The following is a 27,463-nucleotide window of genomic DNA, read 5'->3' as shown; positions in this document are numbered from 1 at the left end:
GCGTTTTCTATTGGAAGCAACTTGTGTAGCTAAAGGCACATCAATCCCAATGAGAACCACAAACTGCAAGAAAGCACTTGTGACTCACACACCTCCTGAATAGGCCACAAGAGACCATATAAAACATATGTACACATGCCATACCTCCTTCACTTATTGGGGGGACATATTTATTTCCAACTATATAGCATGTTGAGTTGCGGCCATAATGTGCTCCAGTTTGTTACTGTTTTGTCATCTGCGATGTTTAAACAAGATGCAATTACCTTTCATGGCCACAGGGTGCCAATCTTACACTATAGATAAAGCAGTCTCTAGTGTAGCTTTAAATGAAGTCCCTAACTAAAACTATTCTTCCTACGTTGATTTGTTCCAGAAACAGCTGGGGGAGAGTCTTTTCAAAGTCCAGGAGAGAGTCCAGGAGAGAGAGAAGGAGCTGAAAGCACGCAGACTGGCTGTGGAGACACTGAAGGTGAGGTCATATGAAACTGGACTTTGAAGAAGAAGTCTTTATTTGTAGCACATTGCTACATCGTCATGCAGCGAACACACACATGCGAGATGGGTGACACATAGGACACGCATGCATTTTTTGGCATTCAGTCTGGTAATCTGAAGGTTCCCGGTTCGATCCCAGCTCTTCCTGGAAGCATGCCGAAGTGTCCTTGAGCAAGACACACTGTGCCCAGAGATGGTGTAGTGGTTAGGACCCTACCTCTGGAACCACATGTACCCCTGTTAGCCTGGGATCCAATCCTGCCAGAGCCTTCTTTCCTGTATCTGCCCTATTCTTCATCCCTCTCCACCAGGGCTGTACAGTGTGAGATATATGTTGCACGTGCTACACTGATGTCAGTCTGTGCGATGAATGGATTTACCTCAGTAGCACTGGTGCGATGGCCCGCGTGTGTGGCGCATAAAAAAATATCCACAGTCTGGGTGCGGCAGAGCAGAAGGCTCGATCTCCCATGGAGTGCAGCTTAGTCCTGGGGGCTTTGAGGAGGTAGGCTGTGCCGGAGCGGAGGGAACGTGAGGAGGACTGGGGGGTGAGGAGTTCCTTGAGATAGGCAGGGGCACCACCGTGTACGCACTGGTGAGTGAGGAGGGACACCCAAGGTCGCTTCACAATCAGGACAAAAAATAGGGCAAGGAAAATAGGGGGGGGGGGGAAAGGGGGGATGAGGGAAGGTAAGGGATAATGGACCTAATCTAAACTAACTGATGGGGAAAAGCCTTGGTGAAGAGGTGTGTTTTTAGAGCGGATTTGAAGGTGTCCAGGGTTGGGGCGTTGCAGATTTCGGGGGGCGGGGAGAGTTCCAGAGGGTAGGGGACGCCACGCTGAAGGCTCTGTCCCCAAAAGTCTGTAACCTGGTGCGAGGGATGGAGAGGAGACCTAGATCAGAGGATCGTAGGTTCCGGGATGGAGTGTACTGGTGGAGGAGATCAGACAGGTATCGGGGGGCGAGGGCATGGAGGGACTTGTAGGTGAGGAGCAGGAGTTTGAAGGTGATGCAGAACCTGACTGGAAGCCAGTGGAGATGGATGAGGGTGGGGGTGATGTGCTGCCAGGGCTTGGTGTGAGTGAGAACCCTGGCAGCTGAGTTCTGGACATACTGGAGCCTGTCCAGGGCTTCGCAGGGTCCCCCGAACAGGACTCCGTTACAGTAGTCCAACCGGGAGGTGATGAATGAGTGGATCAGGGTCTCAGCCACAGAGTCTGAGAGTGAGGGTCGGAGACGGGAGATGTTCCTGAGGTGGTAGAAGGCAGACTTGGTGACGGATTTGATGTGGGAGTGAAATGAAAGTGTGGAGTCAAGGGTGACGCCCAGGTTACGGACTTGGAGAGACGGGGAGATGGAACAGCCGTCAACGTGGAGGAGGAGATCTCCAACCTTCCCGAGCAGTGCCTTGGGGGCCACAACCATGAGCTCTGTCTTTTTGCTGTTGAGTTTCAGTCATTTGGTTGACATCCAGGTTTTTATGGCGTGGAGGCATTAACTCGTTATCACTAGGGATGGGTATCGTTAGGATTTTATCGATACTACTACTCTTATCGATACTGCTTAACGGTTCGGTGCTTTATCGATACTCTTATCGGTTCTTTTAGATTATTATTTAAATATTTTTCTTTTTTACAATTTCTTATTTGAACGGCTTAAGGCTATATCTGTACTTGATATTTGTTTGTTGTGTTGCATATTTGAAATAAACTTCATCAAATCAAACCCCCCTCTTAAAAAACAAAAGCCTGGGTTTAACCTGGCCATCTATAAAACATCGTGCTAAAACTGTGAAACAAATGTCCTACTCCCCTAAAGAAAGAAATACATAGCAAACATGACTCAGTTATGCAATAGTGCTGCTGCCTTTTATTTTGTTAAAATCTTTTAGTTAATAAGACTAAAACATTACTACAACGATTTCATGACTGCTTCCTGTCCTCCTTAGTGCCTTCGGTGTGTGTGTGTGTGTGTGTGTGTGTGTGTGTGTGTGTGTGTGTGTGTGTAGGTGTGTGTGTGTGTGTGTGTGTGTGTGTGTGTGTGTGTGTTTGATTGATTGAATACTTTATTGACAACAGTAGGACAACATTTTAACAATAAAAGTGTCATAACGCTGGTCAAATGGATAAAACACAATAAAGCCATGGCTTCTTTCCATTGTGGTCCATTTACATGGAACATAAAAAGGCACAAAAACACGAATGGACATGTACACAGACAGGACACCCTAAAAGTAAGTACAAAAACACCTAACCTGAAAACTCATACAGTCATCTAATGCAGGGGTTCCCAAACTTTTCAGGCCGGGACCCAGAAAATAAGGCGTCAGAGAGCTGCGGCCCAATGCACATCGTCAGGCTTTTTTTTATTTTTATTTTTTTCCAGGTGACCGATTTTTTAAGCCAAATATCACTTCAATCCTATTAAGTTAGTTATTCATTTATATGTGCTATTTATGAGAGGGCTAACTTGTTGCAAAATAATAATGATAATAATAATAGCCTCATTAAAATACTATTGTTGCTTCGGTTGTTTTCAGCGTTTTATGTGCATAATCTGTTATTTAGTTTGAAATGTTCGTTGAAATAAGTAGATTTTTCGTTTTTGTTTATTTATTAAGTTAATATAAAACCATATAGTCACATTTTAGAATACAATAGAATAGAATTTTAGAATACAACTAGAAACACTGACCTGGCCTGCTTCTAAGATTTATTTTTTTTTTTTTTTTTTTGGAAATCATCTCGCGGCTCTCCCGTGGCTGCTCGCGGCCCACCTTTGGGTCGCGACCCCGACTTTGGGAACCACTGATCTAATGTTAAAAGAAATTAAATAAAAACGCAAACACTTAAAAGCAACTCATGATAAAAAGAGATAAAAACCAAATTATGATAAGAGATAAAAACCAAATTAAGACCAATTTGAGTTGCTGCTGAGCCATGATTTTAGGGCCGATTTAAATCCGAGAGGGGAGTTCAGGAGTTTTAGGAATGTTGGCAGGGCATTCCACATTACAGTAGCCGAGTAAAAAAAATGCGTCTTTCCCCATGCATGTCCTGACTCTCAGCAGGGACAGGTCAGTGGGGCTCCCTCTTGTGGCGTGTTTGTGGACATCTCCTACTTTATTAAAATAATTTACTAGGTACTTGGGGACCGTTTCTTTCAGTACTTTAAAAACCAGAAGCATTTTAAGCTGGTGTACCCTTTCCTCAACCCTGAGCCATCCCAGACTGTTAACACTTTGAGCGCCACACGGGTTTTCCTTTTTACCCCCTGAATGCCACCATCGGCGCCAATGTTAACGTTAATATCGCCTAATCTATGTTTTAAATTATGGCTATGTGTCTAATCTGCCCATCGCATTATCAAAGACTATTTTCCAGTCAGTGCTGTCAAGGCAGATTGTTTTTTTATCGCGTCATTTCCGTTTCAGAGCATTTAGAAAAGCACCCGTTTTCAGATAAAAAACTGCCCATTCTGGAGCGTTCTATGAAAATCGTCTTTTACTGGAATATTCCACAACGTTGATATTCGTCGGCCTTTTTATGAATCGTTTTCAAATAAACGCTAGATGATCAATATTATACGTGCACGCAAGCACATTCGGGCCGCGCACGGATAATCGCCCCGTTGATTTCCTCTCTGACTTTTACAGTGAAACCGAAAGAGGACATTTCACAAAACAGCTTATAACTTCATCAAAATTAGTCTGATTATCCTAACACTGATAACATAGAGTCATAACCTTTGTAATCACTTTGTGCCATCTTTTCGTTAGAACGTTTGTTGTTTAAAATAAAGCCCAGATAGGTGACCTCTTTATCCTCAATAATGCTCTTCAGGTTAATGTGTGTGTGTGTGTGTGTGTGTGTGTGTGTGTGTGTGTGTGTGTGTGTGTGTGTGTGTGTGTGTGTGTGTGTGTGTGTGAGGCATAAGTTGTAAAGCTCTTTAGAAGAAAGTGCTATAAAAGTGCAGTCCATTCATGTCTTTGTGTCTTAACAGAGTTCAGCCCAGACAGCAGTGAAGGCCAGTGATAAGATCTTCTCTGAGATGATCCGCTCCATACAGACGAGGCGCAAGGAGGTGAAGGCCCTGATCGGAGCCCAGGAGAAGACTGCAGTCAGTCAGGCTGAAGGGGTCCTGAAGCAACTGGAACAGGAGCTAGAGGAGCTGAGGAGGAGAGGGGTGGAGCTGGAGCAGCTGAAGCACGCTGACGACCACATCCATTTCATTCAGGTTCACTAGATATTCAGTCTCATCCATAGGACTGACTGTAACCGTTTCTGATGAATATGCCTTTCATATGTCTTTGAACCACATCCATTGTACTCCGGTTCACTAGCTATTCAGTCGTATAGATAGCGTTAGGACTTAACTGTTTCTACTGAATATGTCTTTCATATTTAAACCATCTATATCTACGTTTACATTTCTGTGACTGCCCATGTACTTTTTTCAGTAGTAAAGTCAATAGAAATGTACGGTGAAACACTAGTATTCCTGTGGTTTTACCAAAGAAATACTATGTATATGGTTATTTCTATAGTGATTCACTATAGTATTTCTACAGCCATTTGTACATCTGAAGCAAAAAAAACACAGAAATACTACAGTTTTACTGTAGGTGATTTTCAAATGAGTCTGATTGATTGATTGATTGAAAACTTTAATTAACAGATTGCAGAATGGGTACAGTACAACTCAATACACACAATTGTTAAGGGGATGCAGACCAGAGAAAGACTTTTGTCTTGTTTACATCAGGGTCCCCCATTTCCAATTCATAATGACATTTATGACATGCACAACATACAGATATAAAAATCTAATCTAATCAGGACATTTATGACATACAGATATACAGTACTGTTACAGTGTCTGTCTCTCTCTGTTTAATATAATGTCTCTCTATCCAGGGTTTCCAGTCCTTCTCCAGTCCCAGTGTATCTCCAGACTTACCCAGTATCGCTGTCCATCCTCTACGTGACTTCAGGAATGTGAGTGATGCTGTTTCTGAGCTGAGAGACGAACTGATGAACATCCTGAAGGATACGTGGCCGAAGATATCAGCAGAAGGTGAGATGAATATATATATATAGTCTATAGACGCCCCTGATATAGACTGTTGTAAAACATGAAGATATAAGCAGAAGGTGAGATGAATATATCGTAAAACATGACTGTCAATGCAGGCTACACTCCAGCAGGTTCTATGATAACATATAAACAATGGGCCTCATTCAACAATACTCTCTTATTATTTTTCTTATATTCTTGCTTACCTGTCTGTTAAGAGAACAATAAGAAAAGCCACCGCCACATTCATCAAGCCGTTCTTAAAGTCCAAATCTGTTCTTACCCAGGTTTTTTGAATGGTGAATCCCACTCATTCTAAACTGGATGCGCATTCTCGCGCAAGTCATTTGCATACAGAGACACGCCTCGCGGGCTCATTATAATACGAGAGCCGTGGGTCTGCATTGTATATGAGCGGATCCCCCGGCCGTATTCAAGCGCTGGAGCGCTTTGCGATGGATCAAAATTAGATAGGAATCAAATGTATTGTCATCATACAGCACCTATAGCTATATAGTGGAATAGACTGTATTAATATACAGTAGTTGTTGTGAAGGGCCAGATTAAACTGAGAATCTACCTTTATTGTTTGATATACTTTGTATATTATTTATATATATACACGGAATATCCCTTTACCTGCGTTCAGACCAGAGTAATATTCGCTCTCCTATTGGACGGCGCCCCCAGGCGCCAGCGCGCAAGCCCCCAACGGCAAGTTCAAAGACAACTGCAGGCATGTCGGAACATGCCCGGAGTCAGCGTAGTGATCCCAGACAAGGACTGAGGTTGGGACTAGATATTCACTTAAGTATAAATACAGCGCAAGGTGCGCACACCGTGCTTAGTTCAATTCAGTTACGTTCAGTACCTTACCCACCTTCACCACGAGTCAACGTGCAGTGAAGTGAGCAACCTTGCGTCTAACAGAGCATTGAGAACCACGTGCGAATAGTTTAGTAAAGTAACGTCAAGTTCGACCTAATCTAATGTGAAGTAAATAGTCGTTAATTTATTGTATATCGTGCATCCCAGTTCGTTCGTGTGTAGCATGTGCACAGGAGAACCAGAGGCGGCGATTGCAGAACCATTACTGGTTGGATTATATTGATTTGGAACGTGTTACCCGGAGAAGAGCATCGTTGATTTCCACTATCGTTTGGGATTCAACCTCGTGAGGATTACAACTCGGGCTGGCCTCGTGGACGGAGGCTGGCTAGCTGTCATCAATGCTATCGAGCATTTGGATTACAATTATTACTTTGCTGCTGATCAAGGGATTTACAAGGGCCGACTCCTGTACCTGGAGGTGGTGTGGGGCGCGGGAACTGTACATTGGAGGTGGGTGGGTGGGTGGGGTAGGCGGGGTGGGGGTAACTGTACATTGGATTATCGACGAAACCTTACTTGGTCCAAGAAGAGGGTCTCGTGTATTACTGGATTTAAGTCAGTTGTTTATTTATTTATGTTTTACTGTTTGCATACGAGGTGGTCCGCAAATGTTCTTGATAACAATCTAGTGGTCCGCATAAAACAGAACAAGATACAAGATACAAGATACTTTAATGCCACACAACAATGGTTCAGTGGTAATTGTTTTCGGTACAGATGTTAAGCACTGGTTACATCAAACATGAAACAGACATCAAACATCAAAAACGTCAAAAGCGCCCCCCTCCCACCTCCCAATCCCACAATAGATACATATATACATAAATACATACAGGACAGTCACGGTAACAGTGTCAGTCGGTGACAGATGCTTGCCCGTTTGTGCAAAAGGGGGCAGGCCAGGGTGTTCAGTGTTCGGACTGCTGTGGGGAAAAAACTGTTTGTGAAGCGTGTGTGTCTGGTTAGAATGGACCTGTAGCGACCTGAGGGCATGTGCTGGAATAAGTGGTGTGCTGGGTGAGAGGGGTCGTTTGGGAACCACTGATATAGACGATCTCTAAATATGCGTTCTATGCTATGTATACAGTACTGCATATCTGTATGTCATGTCATAAATGTCATGATATATATCTGTATGTTGTGTATGTCATAAATGTCATTATGAATTGAAAATGGGGGACCCTGATGTAAACAAGACGAAAGTCTTTCTCTGGTCTGCATCCCCTTAACACAATCCCGCCCAAGCATTCCACCCGTTGTGGACAGAAGGACGGATATATCCGTGGCAAGTTTTGGCTTTTATTCCATTTGAATAACCTATTCAAGGTCGCCGAGCGGCACTGCAGATTTACCCTACTCTTTGAATTCGCCAACGTGCATTACCGGCCAGATCCTCTTAGGGGTGCTGTCGCGATAATGGAGTGTGCCCTGTGGCTGAACGGTGGACTATTTTTTTTTTTACTTTCAATGGAGTTTCTAGTTAGCGCGATTCTGGATGTGCAGCCTGTAGCTTGGATTACGTTTTGGATTGCAGATTTCACTATGCAATAAGGGGATTTATCATCAGCCAATGGACATATCGATCTACCAGATGGCGATCGATAACGGGGAAATGCTCGGGGGGATCCCACTGGCCCACGGTAAGATCTTTTTCACGTAAAGTACATCCCGATCAGGCATTGTTTTGATAGCCATCCATCCGATCAATGAATGAGGCTAATGAGGCTAACGCGGTTATTGGTAATCAATAATCAGAAACGACGTCCCCCGAGAGAACGTATTGATGACTTTTTTTTTTCTTTAAGCCATTTTGAAGGGATGGTTTATGGTCTCAATTGACAATGAGAATGGACAGATAGCAATACTATAAAGTATAGATTTTGCTCTACAAACAGCCCCACGTCTGTTTACATTTGCTGGTCCTCTAGAGATTTATTAGACTCATCCCAGTGGCCGCGATTGTGTTAACAATTGTGTGTATTGAGCCCTACTGTATTGTACCCATTCTGCAATCTGTTAATAAAATCTTCAATCAATCAATGGCCTGGGCGGCCAGAGCATAACTGTTCTAACAGCAATATATAATCCATTTCAGATAGAACACACGCAATAAGTTATAATAATAATAATTATTATTATTGAAAAGTTCTGTATTTTTAAAGTCGTATTTGGGGGCAATTAACCAATGGTATGCTTTTTTTATTTTATTTTTGGGTAAGAGTGTCTTATTTCGGTAAGAGTGCTCTCGACCACTCTTATAATTTGTTCTTGCCTGAGAAAAAAGCAACAATAAGAGAACTTTGCTGAATCCCAGGTAAGAACAAAGTAAGAGGAAATGCTAGTTAAGAACGAAATCTGTTCATATATCGCTTCATGGTATGAGGCCCATTATTTCAGTAAGATGTTATCTATTTCTTCTCATTTATTTTGTTTAGAATGATCATGAAAGTATGTTTTAGGAAAGGCACTTTGTAAAGCTTGGGGGGAAGGTAGCAGAATGTTTTGTTTGTGTGAAATGGAATTTAATTACATGTTTAATGACACTCTAATAGAAATTGCAATCAATGGATGAATGAATGATTCAACCAATTAATCAATCCAATCAAATAGCAACAGATAACAGAACTAAAGAGTGAGAGATAGATGCATACAAATACAAATAAATAAAGACAAGTGACATCACAATATAAACCCAGAATAAGCCTCCCTGTGAACCCACTCGTCAGGACCTCTGGAACAGCTCAAGGAGCAAATCAGAAATAAGTGATGAGCTCTATTGTTTCATCCATGTTGACAACTCTATTTATTGTACTGTTCGCTCATAGTTCCATACATAACGTACTGTGTGGAGGTATGGGGAAACACATATAAAACAAACATTAACCAAATGTTCATAATGCACTGGCCCCTGTAAATGTCCTAACCCAACACCCTCCAATGTACAGTAATTTACCTAGTATGGTTTTGTCAATATTCCAATGTACAATTGTGCTTGTTTGTACAGTGTCCCCCCCCCCCCAATGTACAGTTTTGCTTGTTTATACAGTGTTTCTCCCCCCCCCCCCCCCCAACCACCTCTAATGTAAATTACCCAGTATGGTTGTCAATATCCCAATGTACCCAACCCCCCCCCCCCCCACACAACCCCACCCCACCTCCTCCAATGTACAGTTTCTTCGTCAAATGTATATACTCCCTTTTCTTGACTCTTTTTGTATCACAAACGGTACTGTATTTGCAAATCTGGTATGTCATAAATGTATAGATGTAGCAGTACTGTCTATCTGTATGTCATGTATGTCATATATGTCCTGATGAATTGAAAATGGGGGACCCTGATGTAAACAAGACGAAAGTCTTTCTCTGGTCTGCATCCCCTTAACAATTGTGTGTATTGAGCTGTACTGTATTGTACCCATTCTGCAATCTGTTAATAAAGTTTTCAATCAATCAATCAAGCAGAAGAAAGCCATAAGAATTGTGAATCAAGCTGATTACTATGAACCGACAAACGCACTCTTTATTAAATCAAATACCTTAAAATGGGAAGATCTTATCGATCTTAGCACTGCAATAATAATGTACAAAGCACATAAGCACTCACTTCCAAGTTGCATTCAGGAGTTGTTCCAAACTAGAGAGAGCCAGTATAGACTTAGGGGAACTTGTGTATTCGATATCGCAAAGGCAAGGACGAATATAAAAAGTCGATGTACATCTGCATGTTAAAGGGGCAACACTATGGAATAACTTTGACAAAGAAGTAAAAATGTGTAGTTCGCTACATACATTTAAGAAATTATTCAAATATAAGGTGATACATAAATATAAAACCTTATTATTATCCTAATTATATTTTATTATAACATAACTGTATTCAAATCGTGAAAAAAAAATAATAATAAATGTGCATACGATTTGTACATGAAACTTTGTAGAATTTTTTTTTGCAAATTATGTACTAAATTATGTTTATTTTTTGTATATGTTTTTGTGTGTGAAGAAATGCACTCCTCGATGTCAGTTTTAGTATTTAATGACAAGGATGACGACACCCTGAAACAGAACAAAGCACAGCGAAATAAGCTGACAAAGTACCAACATAAATGCATGACATGACAACACTATCATAATGCATATATATATATCGCTATATAATGTACATAAACACTCAATAGTGATATAAACAGACTCACATTAAGTGAAACAAAATGGCCACTCGGCAATACTACAAAACAAAACAAAGCCGGTCGGCAATACTAATGAGACGCTGCCCCCTAGTGGCCGGCGATAAACTCTTCATCCCCCCCAGACCGGAAAGCTATGATTCTTTATTTCTTTATTTGGAATTACCCCTTGAGATGAACCATCTCGTTTTCAAGGGGGTCCACAGCTTACAGAATACATACATTAATATGTATTCAACATAACAAAACAAAGAAGCAAACAAAAACCAAACACAAAACAAAATAGAATTAATAATAAACCGGTTCAAACGACATCAAACAAGAGGAACATAAGACAACCAAACAACAAAACACAGAGCACATATTCAAGTGATTGCTTCAAAGATCTGTTATACTATTATTGGTGGAAACATGACCAAGTAATCTCAAGGTGAGAGGACAGCACAGTTTTAAACAGTTTGGAGGATGTTATAGCTCGAATATGAACTGGGAGATTATTCCAGTCAGATGGACCTTTGAACATGAATGCTTTTTTGCCAACTGAGGTAGTAACATTTGTTGGAACTTTAAAAAATAGCTGTGCACAGTGTCTTAGTTGATGTATAGAGGTGAAAGGGTCCATATACTTATACTGTTTGAGATATTGCGGATAATTGAAGTGAATACATTTAAAAATGAACTGTAACCAGTGCTGCTGTCGTCTTACTGTGGGAGCTGGCAAATTAAGATTTTCATACATGGTGCAGTGGTGTGTCAAATATGGGCAGCCAAGAGCAAATCTGCATAGACGGTTGAATAGTGTGTTTAGTGGAAGAAGGTTGGTTTTAGATGCAGTTTGGTAAACTACGTCAGCGTAATCCATGATGGGTAAAATTAGTTGCTGAACCAGTTTCTTTCTGACAGGGAGTGTGAAACATTTTCTGTTGCGGTAGAGAACACCAGCACTAAAGTTCACTTTTCTAACAATATTATCTATGTGATATTTATATGAGAGTTCTGAATCGAGCCATAGACCAAGGTATTTAATGTGATCAACTCTATGCAGTTGTGTACCGTCCAGACAAGTGATATTAAATGGTTGATCAATGGTTTTGGATGCAAGATTACGGGTGGTCCCAAAGAGCATAGTATTAGTTTTAGTTTTGTTGATTAAAAGTTTATTAGCCGAGAGCCATGATTCGAGTTTATTGAAATTTGATTGCAGTGATAACTGAATTTGAGGTAAGGTAATTAGAGATGTATATATCACTGTGTCGTCGGCATAGAGTTGAGTATTACAACCTGTGAAAATTGAGGGGAGATCATTAATAAATATTGAAAACAAGAGCGGGCCTAATGTTGAGCCTTGTGGCACCCCACATTCCTGTACTGCCAATTCAGATCTACCATCCTGTATAGCAACACATTGTTTTCTGTTGTGCAGATATGAATTAAACCAAAGCAGGGCATTGCGTGAGAGGCCAATAGCATACAGTTTGTCCAATAGGAGATAATGGTTGACCAAATCAAAGGCTTTTGTTAAATCAATAAATATTGCACCAGTGAGATTACCATTACCAGATGAAGAAAATATATCATTAGTGAGTTTTAATAAGGTAGTAGATGTGGAATGATTGGAGCGAAAACCAGATTGCGAAGGTGATAAAATATTGTTGTTGCTGAGATAATTAGACAGTTGTTTATAAATTAACTTTTCAAAGACTTTTGCTATGGAACAGATAATTGCTATTGGTCTGTAATTATTGGGATCTAGTACATTGCCTGCTTTGTGGAGAGGAGTGATTTTTGAGTGCTTCCAGATAGATGGTATTTCATGTGATAATAAAGACAGATTATAGAGATCACATAGGGGGTACATCAAAATGTGTGGAGCAAGTTTAAGAAATTTGCTTTCTAAACCATCTAGGCCTGGGCCACTACACACTTTGAGGTATTTTATGGCATTCAGAACATCAATAGGTGAGATTTTCGTGAACAAGAAGGAGCTGTTACAAGGTGGTGCATTGTTACAGATGACATAAGGATGAACCGGAATAGATTAACGGTCTCAGTCCCGTATCCAACTGCTGGACTCGGGCTCGTAGCGTGTAGGCGGCCTCCTCACGCGGCCCGGCCGAGTGGGCTGGGGCAGCGACTGCGGGAGCGGTGCGCCCAGGGAGATACCTGCAGGAACGGGGTCCGCCTGGGCCCCGCAGCCAGAGGTCTCCTCATCAGCAGGCGCCGGTGGGGAGGCGTCTATAGCCGAGTCGCGGGGTCCATCAGCCGTCTGCTGAGCAATCCCTGGGGCATCACCCAGCCCGGGTGGACAGGGGGGGCTGACGTCCCAGCGATAAACTCTTCAGTGTGTAAATAATGTAATGTAAAAAGGGGATAGGCAATTATAAGCCTCGCCTTCAGCCTACACCTTTTCGGTCATTTTTACTTTTCGTTTTTTAAATGTTCTATATGCTTTGTAAAAGAAGACAGAAATAAAATCATTCATTCATAACATGCTGTGACTGATATTTTGTGTCTCTAGTTTCTCCAGTGGCTGTTCTACTTCCACCAGAGTCCGGGACGAGAGAGTACTTCCTACAAGGTGAGTGAGTTCCACCATGACCTCTTTCCATCACTTGTGTTGTCGTGTGTCGGCTGACGGACAGACTCTGACATAATAGAGGTTGTGTGTTTAACCCATTCACTGCCACACTACAGAAGGTTAACCCTTTACTATCACACTACTGACGGGTAAATATACGTCTATAATATTCTATCCAACGCCTGCAGTGTTCTATCCAACGCCTGCAGTGTTCTATCCAACGCCTGCAGTGTTCTATCCAACGCCTGCAGTGTTCTATCCAATGCCTGCAGTGTTCTATCCAACGCCTGCAGAGTGTTCTAGCCTGACACAAATGGGTGTGCTAAGAAAAGATAACCACATAAAAAAAAAAGCCAGTGAAAATTGAGAGAGTATATACAAACAAGTTTCTAGGGGTCTTAATAGACCATAAACTCTGCTGGAAACCCCATATAAAATATTTGTTTTCAAAGTTAGCGAGAAGTATTGGTATACTGGGCAAGACATATCCTGAATCAGAAAACTCTATATACATTATATTGCACACTCATTGTACCATATCTATCATATTGTGTTGAAATCTGGAGAAATACTTATAAAAGCAACTTACAAAAGATATGCACACCGCAAAAAAGAGCCATACGGATAGTACATCACGGTAGATATTTAGATCACACAAATAGTCTGTTTGTAAGCAGTCAAACATTAAAATTCATGGACTTAATCAAATTCAAATCTGCACAAATTATGTTTCTGGCAATAAAAAACAAATTACCAAGCAACATTAAAAAAAAATCACGGCTAGAGAGTGTTTATAATTTTAGAGGGACATTAGCTTTAAAGCAACCTACGGTACGTACAACTCTTAAAAGTATGTGCATTGCAGTTTGTGGGGTATCACTCTGGAATGGTCTGGATGCGAATATAAAATTAAGCAAAAATATCAATCAATTTAAAGGGGAACTATCTTATAAATGGCCTTTTTCAGTGTTTAGCATTGTTTCCAAGCTATGTGGACTTATATTAATATGATCTATGTCTCTAATTCTCATATTGGCGCATTCTTCCAATTCTCCTCTCACAATATTCACCCTCACTGAACTGAGTCATCTGAACATGTGCTGATTTGTGATCTGCTGAGACTCTCACTCTCCACACAGTTCAGAGAGACTCTGCTGAGACTCTCACTCTCCACACAGTTCAGAGAGACTCAGCTGAGACTCACACTCTCCACACAGTTCAGAGAGACTCAGCTGCTGAGACTCTCACTCTCCACACAGTTCAGAGAGACTCTGCTGAGACTCTCACTCTCCACACAGTTCAGAGAGACTCTGCTGAGACTCTCACTCTCCACACAGTTCAGAGAGACTCAGCTGCTGAGACTCTCACTCTCCACACAGTTCAGAGAGACTCAGCTGCTGAGACTCTCACTCTCCACACAGTTCAGAGAGACTCAGCTGTTGAGACTCTCACTCTCCACACAGTTCAGAGATACTCTGCTGAGACTCTCACTCTCCACACAGTTCAGAGAGACTCAGCTGCTGAGACTCTCACTCTCCACACAGTTCAGAGAGACTCAGCTGAGACTCTCACTCTCCACACAGTTCAGCTGAGACTCTCACTCTCCACACAGTTCAGAGAGACTCTGCTGAGACTCACACTCTCCACACAGTTCAGAGAGACTCTGCTGAGACTCACACTCTCCACAAAGTTCAGAGAGACTCTGCTGAGACTCTCACTCTCCACACAGTTCAGAGAGACTCAGCTGAGACTATCACTCTCCACACAGTTCAGAGAGACTCTGCTGAGACTCTCACTCTCCACACAGTTCAGAGAGACTCAGCTGAGACTATCACTCTCCACACAGTTCAGAGACTCTGCTGAGACTCTCACTCTCCACACAGTTCAGAGAGACTCAGCTGAGACTCACACTCTCCACACAGTTCAGAGAGACTCAGCTGCTGAGACTCTCACTCTCCACACAGTTCAGAGAGACTCAGCTGCTGAGACTCTCACTCTCCACACAGTTCAGAGAGACTCAGCTGTTGAGACTCTCACTCTCCACACAGTTCAGAGAGACTCTGCTGAGACTCTCACTCTCCACACAGTTCAGAGAGACTCAGCTGCTGAGACTCTCACTCTCCACACAGTTCAGAGAGACTCAGCTGAGACTCTCACTCTCCACACAGTTCAGCTGAGACTCTCACTCTCCACACAGTTCAGAGAGACTCTGCTGAGACTCTCACTCTCCACACAGTTCAGAGAGACTCTGCTGAGACTCTCACTCTCCACACAGTTCAGAGAGACTCTGCTGAGACTCTCACTCTCCACACAGTTCAGAGAGACTCAGCTGAGACTATCACTCTCCACACAGTTCAGAGACTCTGCTGAGACTCTCACTCTCCACACAGTTCAGAGAGACTCTGCTGAGACTCTCACTCTCCACACAGTTCAGAGAGACTCAGCTGCTGAGACTCTCACTCTCCACACAGTTCAGAGAGACTCAGCTGCTGAGACTCTCACTCTCCACACAGTTCAGAGACTCAGCTGAGACTCTCACTCTCCACACAGTTCAGCTGAGACTCTCACTCTCCACACAGTTCAGAGAGACTCTGCTGAGACTCTCACTCTCCACACAGTTCAGAGAGACTCAGCTGCTGAGACTCTCACTCTCCACACAGTTCAGAGAGACTCTGCTGAGACTCTCACTCTCCACACAGTTCAGAGAGACTCAGCTGCTGAGACTCTCACTCTCCACACAGTTCAGAGAGACTCCGCTACTGAGACTCTCACTCTCCACACAGTTCAGAGAGACTCAGCTGCTGAGACTCTCACTGTCCACACAGTTCAGAGACTCAGCTGCTGAGACTCTCACTCTCCACACAGTTCAGAGAGACTCAGCTGTTGAGACTCTCACTCTCCACACAGTTCAGAGACTCAGCTGCTGAGACTCTCACTCTCCACACAGTTCAGAGACTCTGCTGCTGTGACTCTCACTCTCCACACAGTTCAGAGAGACTCAGCTGAGACTCACACTCTCCACACAGTTCAGAGAGACTCTGCTGAGACTCTCACTCTCCACACAGTTCAGAGAGACTCAGCTGAGACTCTCACTCTCCACACAGTTCAGAGAGACTCAGCTGCTGAGACTCTCACTCTCCACACAGTTCAGCTGAGACTCTCACTCTCCACACAGTTCAGAGAGACTCAGCTGAGACTCACACTCTCCACACAGTTCAGAGACTCTGCTGAGACTCTCACTCTCCACACAGTTCAGAGAGACTCAGCTGCTGAGACTCTCACTCTCCACACATTTCAGAGAGACTCAGCTGAGACTCTCACTCTCCACACAGTTCAGAGACTCAGCTGCTGAGACTCTCACTCTCCACACAGTTCAGAGACTCAGCTGAGACTCTCACTCTCCACACAGTTCAGATAGACTCAGCTGCTGAGACTCTCACTCTCCACACAGTTCAGAGAGACTCAGCCGAGACTCACACTCTCCACACAGTTCAGAGAGACTCAGCTGAGACTCTCACTCTCCACACAGTTCAGAGAGACTCAGCTGAGACTCTCACTCTCCACACAGTTCAGAGAGACTCTGCTGAGACTCTCACTCTCCACACAATTCAGAGAGACTCAGCTGAGACTCACACTCTCCACACAGTTCAGAGACTCAGCTGAGACTCACACTCTCCACACAGTTCAGAGACTCAGCTGAGACTCTCACTCTCCACACAGTTCAGAGAGACTCAGCTGAGACTCTCACTCTCCACACAGTTCAGAGAGACTCTGCTGAGACTCTCACTCTCCACACAGTTCAGAGAGACTCTGCTGAGACTCACACTCTCCACACAGTTCAGAGACTCTGCTGATACTCTCACTCTCCACACAGTTCAGAGAGACTCAGCTGCTGAGACTGATTGATTGATTGATTGATTTTTATTGTGCAGTAAAAGACAGCATCCAAGGGATAAAAACATGAGAAAGTGCAAGCACTTATTTCCATCATGGTCCCTGATTTTGGACATGGACAGACATCATAAAACATAGAGCATCATAATAAAACATACTAAAACAGAGCATCATAATAAAAACATAGAGCATCATAATAAAACATAGAGCATCATAATAAAACATATAGCATCATAATAAAACAAAGATCATCATAATAAAAACAGAATAAAACATAATAGCAACCCCATACAAAAAAAGCACTTCCTACCCTCTCCTTCCTATGGCTATTCTATACTTCACTGGCTAGCCATTTCTTTGTGGCACGTCTAAAACTTCCCCCCTCTTCGATGTTTTTCAGGGCCACTGGAAGCTTGTTCCACTCCAGTGCTGCAGAATATAAAAATGTATTTGTGCCCATTAGGGAGTTAAATCTTGGCAGAATAAAATCCGTACTGCTCCTTCTAGTGGAGTATGAATGATTGTCACGGAATCGATTAAAATAATTAGATAGATATTTCGGACCTGTATTTTGAACTATCTTGTGTGTGAGACCTAATTTGATGTGAATTACCCTTTTATTGACCGGAAGCCAGTTTAGTTGCCTAAAGAAACTCTCACTCTCACTCTCCACACAGTTCAGAGATACTCAGCTGCTGAGACTCTCACTCTCCACACAGTTCAGAGAGACTCAGCTGAGACTCTCACTCTCCACACAGTTCAGAGACTCAGCTGAGACTCACACTCTCCACACAGTTCAGAGACTCAGCTGAGACTCTCACTCTCCACACAGTTCAGAGAGACTCAGCTGAGACTCTCACTCTCCACACAGTTCAGAGACTCAGCTGAGACTCACACTCTCCACACAGTTCAGAGAGACTCAGCTGAGACTCACACTCTCCACACAGTTCAGAGACTCAGCTGAGACTCTCACTCTCAGACAGTGGTGAGCTACATAACAACTATAGCTGATGGTATTGTCCTCACGAAAATGGTGCGGGTTTTCCCAAACCAGAAACCGTGGGTGGACAGCACTATTAGAGCAGCTCTGAACTCTCGCACCACCGCCTACAACCTGGGTAGAGAGTCAGGAAACATGGAGGAGTATAAGGCTTCAGTCTATACTCTACGCAAGGCTGTTAAACTTGCTAAGAGGACATATGCTGACAAACTGGAGACACAAATGGCACAAAACAACACAAGAGGATTATGGCAGGGACTGAAGACAATAACTGACTATAAAGTCAGCGCCCCCTCAATGGGGAGCGACGACGCCTCCCTCGCGGACAAGCTCAACACCTTCTACGCTCGGTTTGGTGTAGACAGTGGCGCTGCTGGCTCTCCGGCTAGTGACTCACTCTCCACACAGTTCAGAGAGACTCAGCTGCTGAGACTCACTCTCCACACAGTTCAGAGAGACTCAGCTGCTGAGACTCACTCTCCACACAGTTCAGAGAGACTCAGCTGCTGAGACTCTCACTCTCCACACAGTTCAGAGAGACTCAGCTGCTGAGACTCTCACTGTCCACACAGTTCAGAGAGACTCAGCTGCTGAGACTCTCACTGTCCACACAGTTCAGAGAGACTCAGCTGCTGAGACTCTCACTCTCCACACAGTTCAGAGAGACTCTGCTGAGACTCACACTCTCCACACAGTTCAGAGAGACTCTGCTGAGACTCTCACTCTCCACAGTTCAGAGACTCAGCTGAGACTCACACTCTCCACACAGTTCAGAGACTCAGCTGAGACTCTCACTCTCCACACAGTTCAGAGAGACTCAGCTGCTGAGACTCTCACTCTCCACACAGTTCAGAGAGACTCAGCTGAGACTCTCACTCTCCACACAGTTCAGAGAGACTCAGCTGAGACTCTCACTCTCCACACAGCTCAGAGAGACTCAGCTGCTGAGACTCTCACTCTCCACACAGTTCAGAGAGAATCAGCTGCTGAGACTCTCACTCTCCACACAGTTCAGAGAGAATCAGCTGAGACTCTCACTCTCCACACAGTTCAGAGAGAATCAGCTGAGACTCTCACTCTCCACACAGTTCAGAGACTCAGCTGAGACTCTCACTCTCCACACAGTTCAGAGAGACTCTGCTGAGACGCTCACTCTCCACACAGTTCAGAGAGACTCTGCTGAGACTCTCACTCTCCACACAGTTCAGAGAGACTCTGCTGAGACTCACACTCTCCACACAGTTCAGAGACTCAGCTGAGACTCTCACTCTCCACACAGTTCAGAGAGACTCAGCTGAGACTCTCACTCTCCACACAGTTCAGAGAGACTCAGCTGCTGAGACTCTCACTCTCCACACAGTTCAGAGACTCTGCTGAGACTCTCACTCTCCACACAGTTCAGAGAGACTCTGCTGCTGAGACTCTCACTCTCTACACAGTTCAGAGAGACTCTGCTGAGACTCTCACTCTCCACACAGTTCAGAGACTCTGCTGAGACTCTCACTCTCCACACAGTTCAGAGAGACTCAGCTGAGACTCTCACTCTCCACACAGTTCAGAGACTCAGCTGAGACTCTCACTCTCCACACAGTTCAGAGAGACTCAGCTGAGACTCTCACTCTCTACACAGTTCAGAGACTCAGCTGAGACTCTCACTCTCCACACAGTTCAGAGAGACTCTGCTGAGACTCTCACTCTCCACACAGTTCAGAGACTCAGCTGAGACTCACACTCTCCACACAGTTCAGAGACTCAGCTGAGACTCTCACTCTCCACACAGTTCAGAGAGACTCAGCTGAGACTCTCACTCTCTACACAGTTCAGAGAGACTCAGCTGAGACTCTCACTCTCCACACAGTTCAGAGAGACTCAGCTGAGACTCTCACTCTCCACACAGTTCAGAGAGACTCAGCTGAGACTCTCACTCTCCACACAGTTCAGAGAGACTCAGCTGAGACTCTCACTCTCCACACAGTTCAGAGAGACTCTGCTGAGACTCTCACTCTCCACACAGTTCAGAGAGACTCTGCTGAGACTCACACTCTCCACACAGTTCAGAGAGACTCTGCTGAGACTCTCACTCTCCACAGTTCAGAGACTCAGCTGAGACTCACACTCTCCACACAGTTCAGAGACTCAGCTGAGACTCTCACTCTCCACACAGTTCAGAGAGACTCAGCTGCTGAGACTCTCACTCTCCACACAGTTCAGAGAGACTCAGCTGAGACTCTCACTCTCCACACAGTTCAGAGAGACTCAGCTGAGACTCTCACTCTCCACACAGCTCAGAGAGACTCAGCTGCTGAGACTCTCACTCTCCACACAGTTCAGAGAGAATCAGCTGCTGAGACTCTCACTCTCCACACAGTTCAGAGAGAATCAGCTGAGACTCTCACTCTCCACACAGTTCAGAGAGAATCAGCTGAGACTCTCACTCTCCACACAGTTCAGAGACTCAGCTGAGACTCTCACTCTCCACACAGTTCAGAGAGACTCTGCTGAGACTCTCACTCTCCACACAGTTCAGAGAGACTCTGCTGAGACTCTCACTCTCCACACAGTTCAGAGAGACTCTGCTGAGACTCACACTCTCCACACAGTTCAGAGACTCAGCTGAGACTCTCACTCTCCACACAGTTCAGAGAGACTCAGCTGAGACTCTCACTCTCCACACAGTTCAGAGAGACTCAGCTGCTGAGACTCTCACTCTCCACACAGTTCAGAGACTCTGCTGAGACTCTCACTCTACACACAGTTCAGAGAGACTCTGCTGCTGAGACTCTCACTCTCCACACAGTTCAGAGAGACTCTGCTGAGACTCTCACTCTCCACACAGTTCAGAGACTCTGCTGAGACTCTCACTCTCCACACAGTTCAGAGAGACTCAGCTGAGACTCTCACTCTCCACACAGTTCAGAGACTCAGCTGAGACTCTCACTCTCCACACAGTTCAGAGAGACTCAGCTGAGACTCTCACTCTCTACACAGTTCAGAGACTCAGCTGAGACTCTCACTCTCCACACAGTTCAGAGAGACTCTGCTGAGACTCTCACTCTCCACACAGTTCAGAGACTCAGCTGAGACTCACACTCTCCACACAGTTCAGAGACTCAGCTGAGACTCTCACTCTCCACACAGTTCAGAGAGACTCAGCTGAGACTCTCACTCTCTACACAGTTCAGAGAGACTCAGCTGAGACTCTCACTCTCCACACAGTTCAGAGAGACTCAGCTGAGACTCTCACTCTCCACACAGTTCAGAGAGACTCAGCTGAGACTCTCACTCTCCACACAGTTCAGAGAGACTCAGCTGAGACTCTCACTCTCCACACAGTTCAGAGAGACTCTGCTGAGACTCTCACTCTCCACACAGTTCAGAGAGACTCAGCTGAGACTCTCACTCTCCACACAGTTCAGAGACTCAGCTGAGACTCTCACTCTCCACACAGTTCAGAGAGACTCTGCTGAGACTCACACTCTCCACACAGTTCAGAGAGACTCTGCTGAGACTCTCACTCTCCACACAGTTCAGAGACTCTGCTGAGACTCTCACTCTCCACACAGTTCAGAGAGACTCAGCTGAGACTCTCACTCTCCACACAGTTCAGAGAGACTCAGCTGCTGAGACTCTCACTCTCCACACAGTTCAGAGAGACTCTGCTGAGACTCTCACTCTCCACACAGTTCAGAGAGACTCTCACTCTCCACACAGTTCAGAGAGACTCTGCTGAGACTCTCACTCTCCACACAGTTCAGCTGAGACTCTCACTCTCCACACAGTTCAGAGAGACTCTGCTGAGACTCTCACTCTCCACACAGTTCAGAGACTCAGCTGAGACTCTCACTCTCTACACAGGTCAGAGAGACTCTGCTGAGACTCTCACTCTCTACACAGTTCAGAGAGACATAGCTGAGACTCTCACTCTCTACACAGTTCAGAGAGACTCAGCTGCTGAGACTCTCACTCTCTACACAGTTCAGAGACTCAGCTGAGACTCTCACTCTCCACACAGTTCAGAGAGACTCTGCTGAGACTCTCACTCTCTACACAGTTCAGAGAGACTCTGCTGAGACTCTCACTCTCCACACAGTTCAGAGACTCAGCTGAGACTCTCACTCTCTACACAGTTCAGAGACTCAGCTGAGACTCTCACTCTCCACACAGTTCAGAGAGACTCAGCTGAGACTCTCACTCTCTACACAGGTCCGAACACAGTGGTTGGAGCCCAGAGGCTCAAAACGGATTAAGATCTTGAGGTAGAAAAATGCTGTTTTTGAGGACTTGATTAGAAATACAAAACAATGAATTAAAAAAAATTAAAAATTACAGAGGTGTTCCATAAACTCACAGGAATTGTGTAAAATTGCCCAAAATAGTGAAAGAAATAGTAAAATAGTTCCCCTTTAAAGGTAGCTATAAACAAGCACTTATGGACACATATAAGAGAGAGGAGCTTGAGCAGTAATGTGACCCTATTATTTTTTCTCATTTGGATATTTGGATATATAAAAAACTGTATTTTTATTTTATTTATTATTTGTTATATTATCTTTATTTTTATTAAATTATAATGTCAAATATTGTAAGGAAGGGGCAGGGCTTGATAAGTTGTTTTACTTCCCCCTGTTCCTTCTCGAACACTAATTGTATGGAAATAGTCTTTGACTTTTACCTTTTTGTTTTTTAAACTTGTTTTATGTTTCTATGTTCGTGACAAATAAAAATCAAATCAAATCAAAACCTTTTGTAGGAGTAGTGATATAATCGATATATAAATACACAATATCAAACCCATACAGAATTATAAATATACAATATCTTCTGTTGTGTGGCAGTGAAAGGGTTAACCTTCGGTGTATTGTCGCAGTGAGAGGGTTAACCGTTTGGTAGTGTGATAGTAAAGGGTTAACCTTCTGTAGCGTGGCAGTGAAAGGGTTAACCTGCTGTTGTGTGGCAGTGAAAGGGTTAACCTTCTGTGTATTGTCGCAGGGAAAGGGTTAACCGTTTGGTAGTGCGGCGGTGAAAGGGTTAATTTGCTCTGATTTGATGTCCTGTATTTTTCTCCCAGACGCCTGTCCCCTCTCCCTGGACCTGGACACAGTGAGCAACTTCCTGTTCCTGTCAGAGGAGAACATGAAGGTGACTCATACAGGAGACGACCAGCGCTACACTGACCATCCTGAGAGATTCACTGACTGTAGGCAGGTGTTGTGCAGAGAGGGTCAGTCTGCACGCTGTTACTGGGAAGTAGAGTGGAGCGGCTCCAGGGTTTACATAGCAGTCTGTTACAAAGACATCAAAAGAACAGGTGATGAGTCATGGTTTGGAGACAATAACAAGTCCTGGTGTTTGATCTGCAGAGGAGGAGGAGATTACTGGTTCAGACACAATAGTGTTCTGACTAAAGTCTCAGGCCCTCGGTCCTCCAGGATAGGAGTGTACCTGGATCACAAGGCAGGTACTCTGTCCTTCTACAGTGTTGTCTCTGACACCATGACCCTCCTCCATACAGTTAGAACCAGGTTCACTCAGGCCCTCTATCCAGGGATATGTGTTAACTGTGTTGGAGACACAGCAGAATTGATGAAGATATGGTAGAACATGACACCATCGTATCTATTTTTAAATATAATTCATACCATTGGCATTTTTCTTTCTTTTTTTCTTTTTTTAAATGTAACCTTTATTTACCCAGGCAGCCAAGTAAGAACAAATTATTATATACAAAAGCAGGGAGGGGGGCTGCAACAAAAACAAGGTTATGTGTAGCCTACATGCATACAAGTAAATAAAATACAAAATTACAGTAGCAATAGTATACAAGGAAAATTACAATAAATAAAATAAAATAAATATCTTTTCCCCCCTCCTTTTTTTCGATTTTCTCCCATCCCCTGTTAGTCGTTATGCCCCCGCCCCCCTTCCTGGTTGTTGCGCACCCCCCCTACTGTTGGTCCGGGAGGCGTGTCTGCCTTCTGCAGCGCTGCTCCAGGTCCGCGTTGCCGTGTTGCGCTCTGATTGGCCGAGCGCGCGCATGAGCCGCGACAAGCTCCTCTAATCTAAACTCGCCTTAACGCAATTTATACAAATGGAAGTATTGATTACGCCGTAACGAATCATTAAAAAAATATACCGTTAACTGGAATATGTTGTGCCTTTACACATATGTTGGATCATGTCATGACAAACCATGACATGAGGGTCCACGACCCTCCGTGCTGCGATCGCTGGAGCAAGCCAGAGACAGCAGCGCTGCCATTTCTTTATTGGTTTGTCATGACAACCTGCTGCGGGGACTACTTCTGTGACATGCAGATCTTGAGAATAGGGCAGACCATCAGGACAGGTGGGTGGCGATAATGTTGCATTTTTTTTTAGAAAAACAAATGTAATTCTCTCTGCGGCAGTGAGCTGGAGTCTCTCTCTCTCTCTCTCTCTCTCTCTCTCTCTCTCTCTCTCTCTCTCTCTCTCTCTCTCTCTCTCTCTCTCTCTCTCTCTCTCTCTCTCTCTCTCTCTCTCTCTCTCTCTCTCTCTCTCTCTCTCTCTCTCTCTCTCTCTCTCTCTCTCTCTCTCTCTCTCTCTCTCTCTCTCTCTCTCTCTCTCTCTCTCTCTCTCTCTCTCTCTCTCTCTCTCTCTCTCTCTCTCTCTCTCTCTCTCTCTCTCTCTCTCTCTCTCTCTCTCTCTCTCTCTCGGCAGTTGCAAGACTCAGGGAATCGCTCTGAGATTTCTTTTTGCTGGTAAGGATCGCACACTGGTGACGAGCACAATCTCCGCTACGCCACCTGACCGCCCCGGAAAATTACAATAAATAAGGGAGAGAGAAGGAAAGAGAGAGAGGGTGAGAGTGAGAACCAGAGGGAGAGAGAGAAGAAAAAGAGGAGAAGCACAGATAATGTTTACATTTAGAATGCCTTGTTGATGCATCCAGTGAAATTAACACATCAAAATGGGGGGGGGGGGGGGACCCTGCATAAATAGTTTAGGTTGATATCGGTATCGGGCCAGGCAACCCCCTCTAACACTCTTCTCTCATTATTATTATTATTATTATTATTATTATCGGGTGTGAAAACCCGTTAAAACGGGTGTGAAATATTACTCTCCATGTTGTTTGGCCATATGCTACTTACTACCCTCTAGTGGTAGCTGTGGTAACTGCAGAGTCTCTGCTCTGGCTTCAGTGTTGGATATCTATTCTTTTTTGTTCCTTTTATTTTTGCCTATTTCTGTCATAAAACGGGTATGAAATATGACTCTTCTCTCTCCTATGGACAATAAACATGATGTTTGACCCATAAACCCAGTTGGTGTTGTGTTGCTTGATTGATTGAAAACTTTATTAACATATTGCAGAATGGGTACAATACAGTACGACTCAATACACACAATTAAGGGGATGCAGACCAGAGAAAGACTTTCGTCTTGTTTACATCAGGGTCCCCCATTTTCAATTCATCAGACATATATGACATACATGACATACAGATAGACAGTACTGCTACATCTATACATGGTATGACATACCAGATTTACAAATACAGTACTGTTTGTGACACAAAAAGAGTAAAAAAAAGAAAAGAGAGTATATACATTTGACGAAGAAACTACATTGAAAGAGTGGGGGGGGGGGGGGGCTGGGTACAGGGACGTGCACAGGACTTTAGAGGGGCAGGTGCTCAAAGGCTGAAAGGGCACTACACTTGTGTGTATATATTAACTGAGCGCGCATAGCGTGCAAGCACGATTTTTAAGGGCCCTTTTCGGGCGGGGGCCCCCGGGGGCCCCCCTTTTTTTTTTTTTTTTTGGTCTTTCCCCCTCCATTTCCTCCGATTTTCTCCCATCCCAATGTTAGTCGTATGCCAATTCCCAGTCCCTTCCTGGTCCTGCGCACTTACCCCCCACAGTCAGATCATCTGGGAGAGTGGAGGCTATCACGTGCTTCCTCCGACACACGTCCAGCCAATCACCGCTTCTTTTCACCTGGCAGCGCGGATTCTCATTGAGAGGGCGTAGTGTGTGGGAGGACCACACTATCCCCCTCAAGTCCAATCCGCGCTTAGCAGGCGCCCCGACCGAACTGTAGGAGTCGCTGTTTACAACGACCCGGACCCACCCCGCCAGCTTCTCCCACCCTCTGATACAGCCAATTGTATCAGTGCAGACGGCCAGCCAAGCTGGTGACAACCCCGGAGCTGTGAGCTGGATCGAACAGGCGAATCCAGCCTCGGGGGCCCCCTTTTTATGCTTTTTGGGGGTTTTGGTGATCAAATATTGAATATTGAACTATAATAATCAGTGCAGGAGCTCACTTATCCTTGAAAGACACTTTTATCACTGACTTAAAAGGCCCATACATCTCCATAAATGTTCAGGGCGGAGGGAATAAGTGCTTACCTACAGACCCCAAGAAGTGCTGTATATTCTGTATTGTTTAATATAAATGCATTTTTTATTCCAATCCCGATTTGTATTGAGATTCCCAAATCCCATCGGACTTGACTTCTTCGTGTCCTCAGTGAGTGTAATACCAGCGTTCACCTGTATGCGCCACAGCGGTTTCTATCATCATCATCATCACCATCATCATCATCACCACCCACGCTGCGTGCTCTGTGTGTGTGTGCTCTGTGTTGTGTGTGTGCTCTGTGTGTGTGTGTGCTCTGTGTGTGTGTGTGTGCTCTGTGTGTGTGTGCTCTGTGTGCGTGCTCTGTGTGTGTGTGTGTGTGTGCTCTGTGTGTGTGTGTGCTCTGTGTGTGTGTGCTCTGTGTGTGTGTGTGCTCTGTGTGCGTGCTCTGTGTGTGTGTGTGTGTGCTCTGTGTGTGTGTGTGCTCTGTGTGTGTGTGCTCTGTGTGTGTGTGTGCTCTGTGTGTGTGTGTGTGTGTGCTCTGTGTGTGTGTGTGCTCTGTGTGTGTGTGCTTTGTGCGTGTGCATGCTCTGTGTGTGTGTGTGCTCTGTGTGGTGTGTATGCTCTGTGTGTGTGTGTGCTCTGTGTGTGTGTGTGCTCTGTGTGTGTGTGTGCTCTGGTGTGTGTGTTGCTCTGTGTGTGTGTGTGTGTCTCTGTGTGTGTGTGTGCTCTGTGTGTGTGTGTGCTCTGTGTGTGTGTGTGCTCTGTGTGTGTGTGCTCTGTGTGTGTGTGCTCTGTGTGTGTGTGTGTGCTCTGTGTGTGTGTGTGTGTGCGTCTGTGTGTGTGTGTGCTCTGTGTGCGTGTGCGTGTGCTCTGTGTGTGTGTGTGCTCTGTGTGCGTGCTCTGTGTGTGTGTGTGTGTGTGCTCTGTGTGAGTGTGTGCGTGTGTGTGCTTTGTGCGTGTGCATGCTCTGTGTGTGTGTGCTCTGTGTGC

General features: G+C 44.5%; 1 protein-coding gene across 1 annotated transcript in view; it reads left to right on the top strand.

Annotated features, from left to right (window-relative positions):
• LOC311223883 (melanoma inhibitory activity protein 2-like) overlaps positions 1 to 24,007 on the top strand; it is an 85,183-nt gene extending 61,176 nt beyond the window's left edge. Inside the window, exons 19-23 of the mRNA XM_084308645.1 lie at positions 377 to 472; positions 4,503 to 4,736; positions 5,417 to 5,576; positions 13,173 to 13,232; positions 23,195 to 24,007. Of these exons, the coding sequence (XP_084164771.1) occupies positions 377 to 472; positions 4,503 to 4,736; positions 5,417 to 5,576; positions 13,173 to 13,232; positions 23,195 to 23,724 (1,080 nt within the window). The 3' untranslated portion in view covers positions 23,725 to 24,007. The remainder of the gene's footprint in view (positions 1 to 376; positions 473 to 4,502; positions 4,737 to 5,416; positions 5,577 to 13,172; positions 13,233 to 23,194) is intronic.
• Positions 24,008 to 27,463: the final 3,456 nt, after the last annotated feature.

The sequence above is a fragment of the Notolepis coatsorum genome (genome assembly GCF_963971535.1).
Source record: "Notolepis coatsorum genome assembly, chromosome: 2".
In the NCBI taxonomy this organism is placed as follows: Eukaryota; Metazoa; Chordata; class Actinopteri; order Aulopiformes; family Paralepididae; genus Notolepis; species Notolepis coatsorum.
The sequence above is the reverse complement of the archived record's forward strand: the minus strand, read 5'-3'. Positions and strand labels throughout refer to the sequence as shown.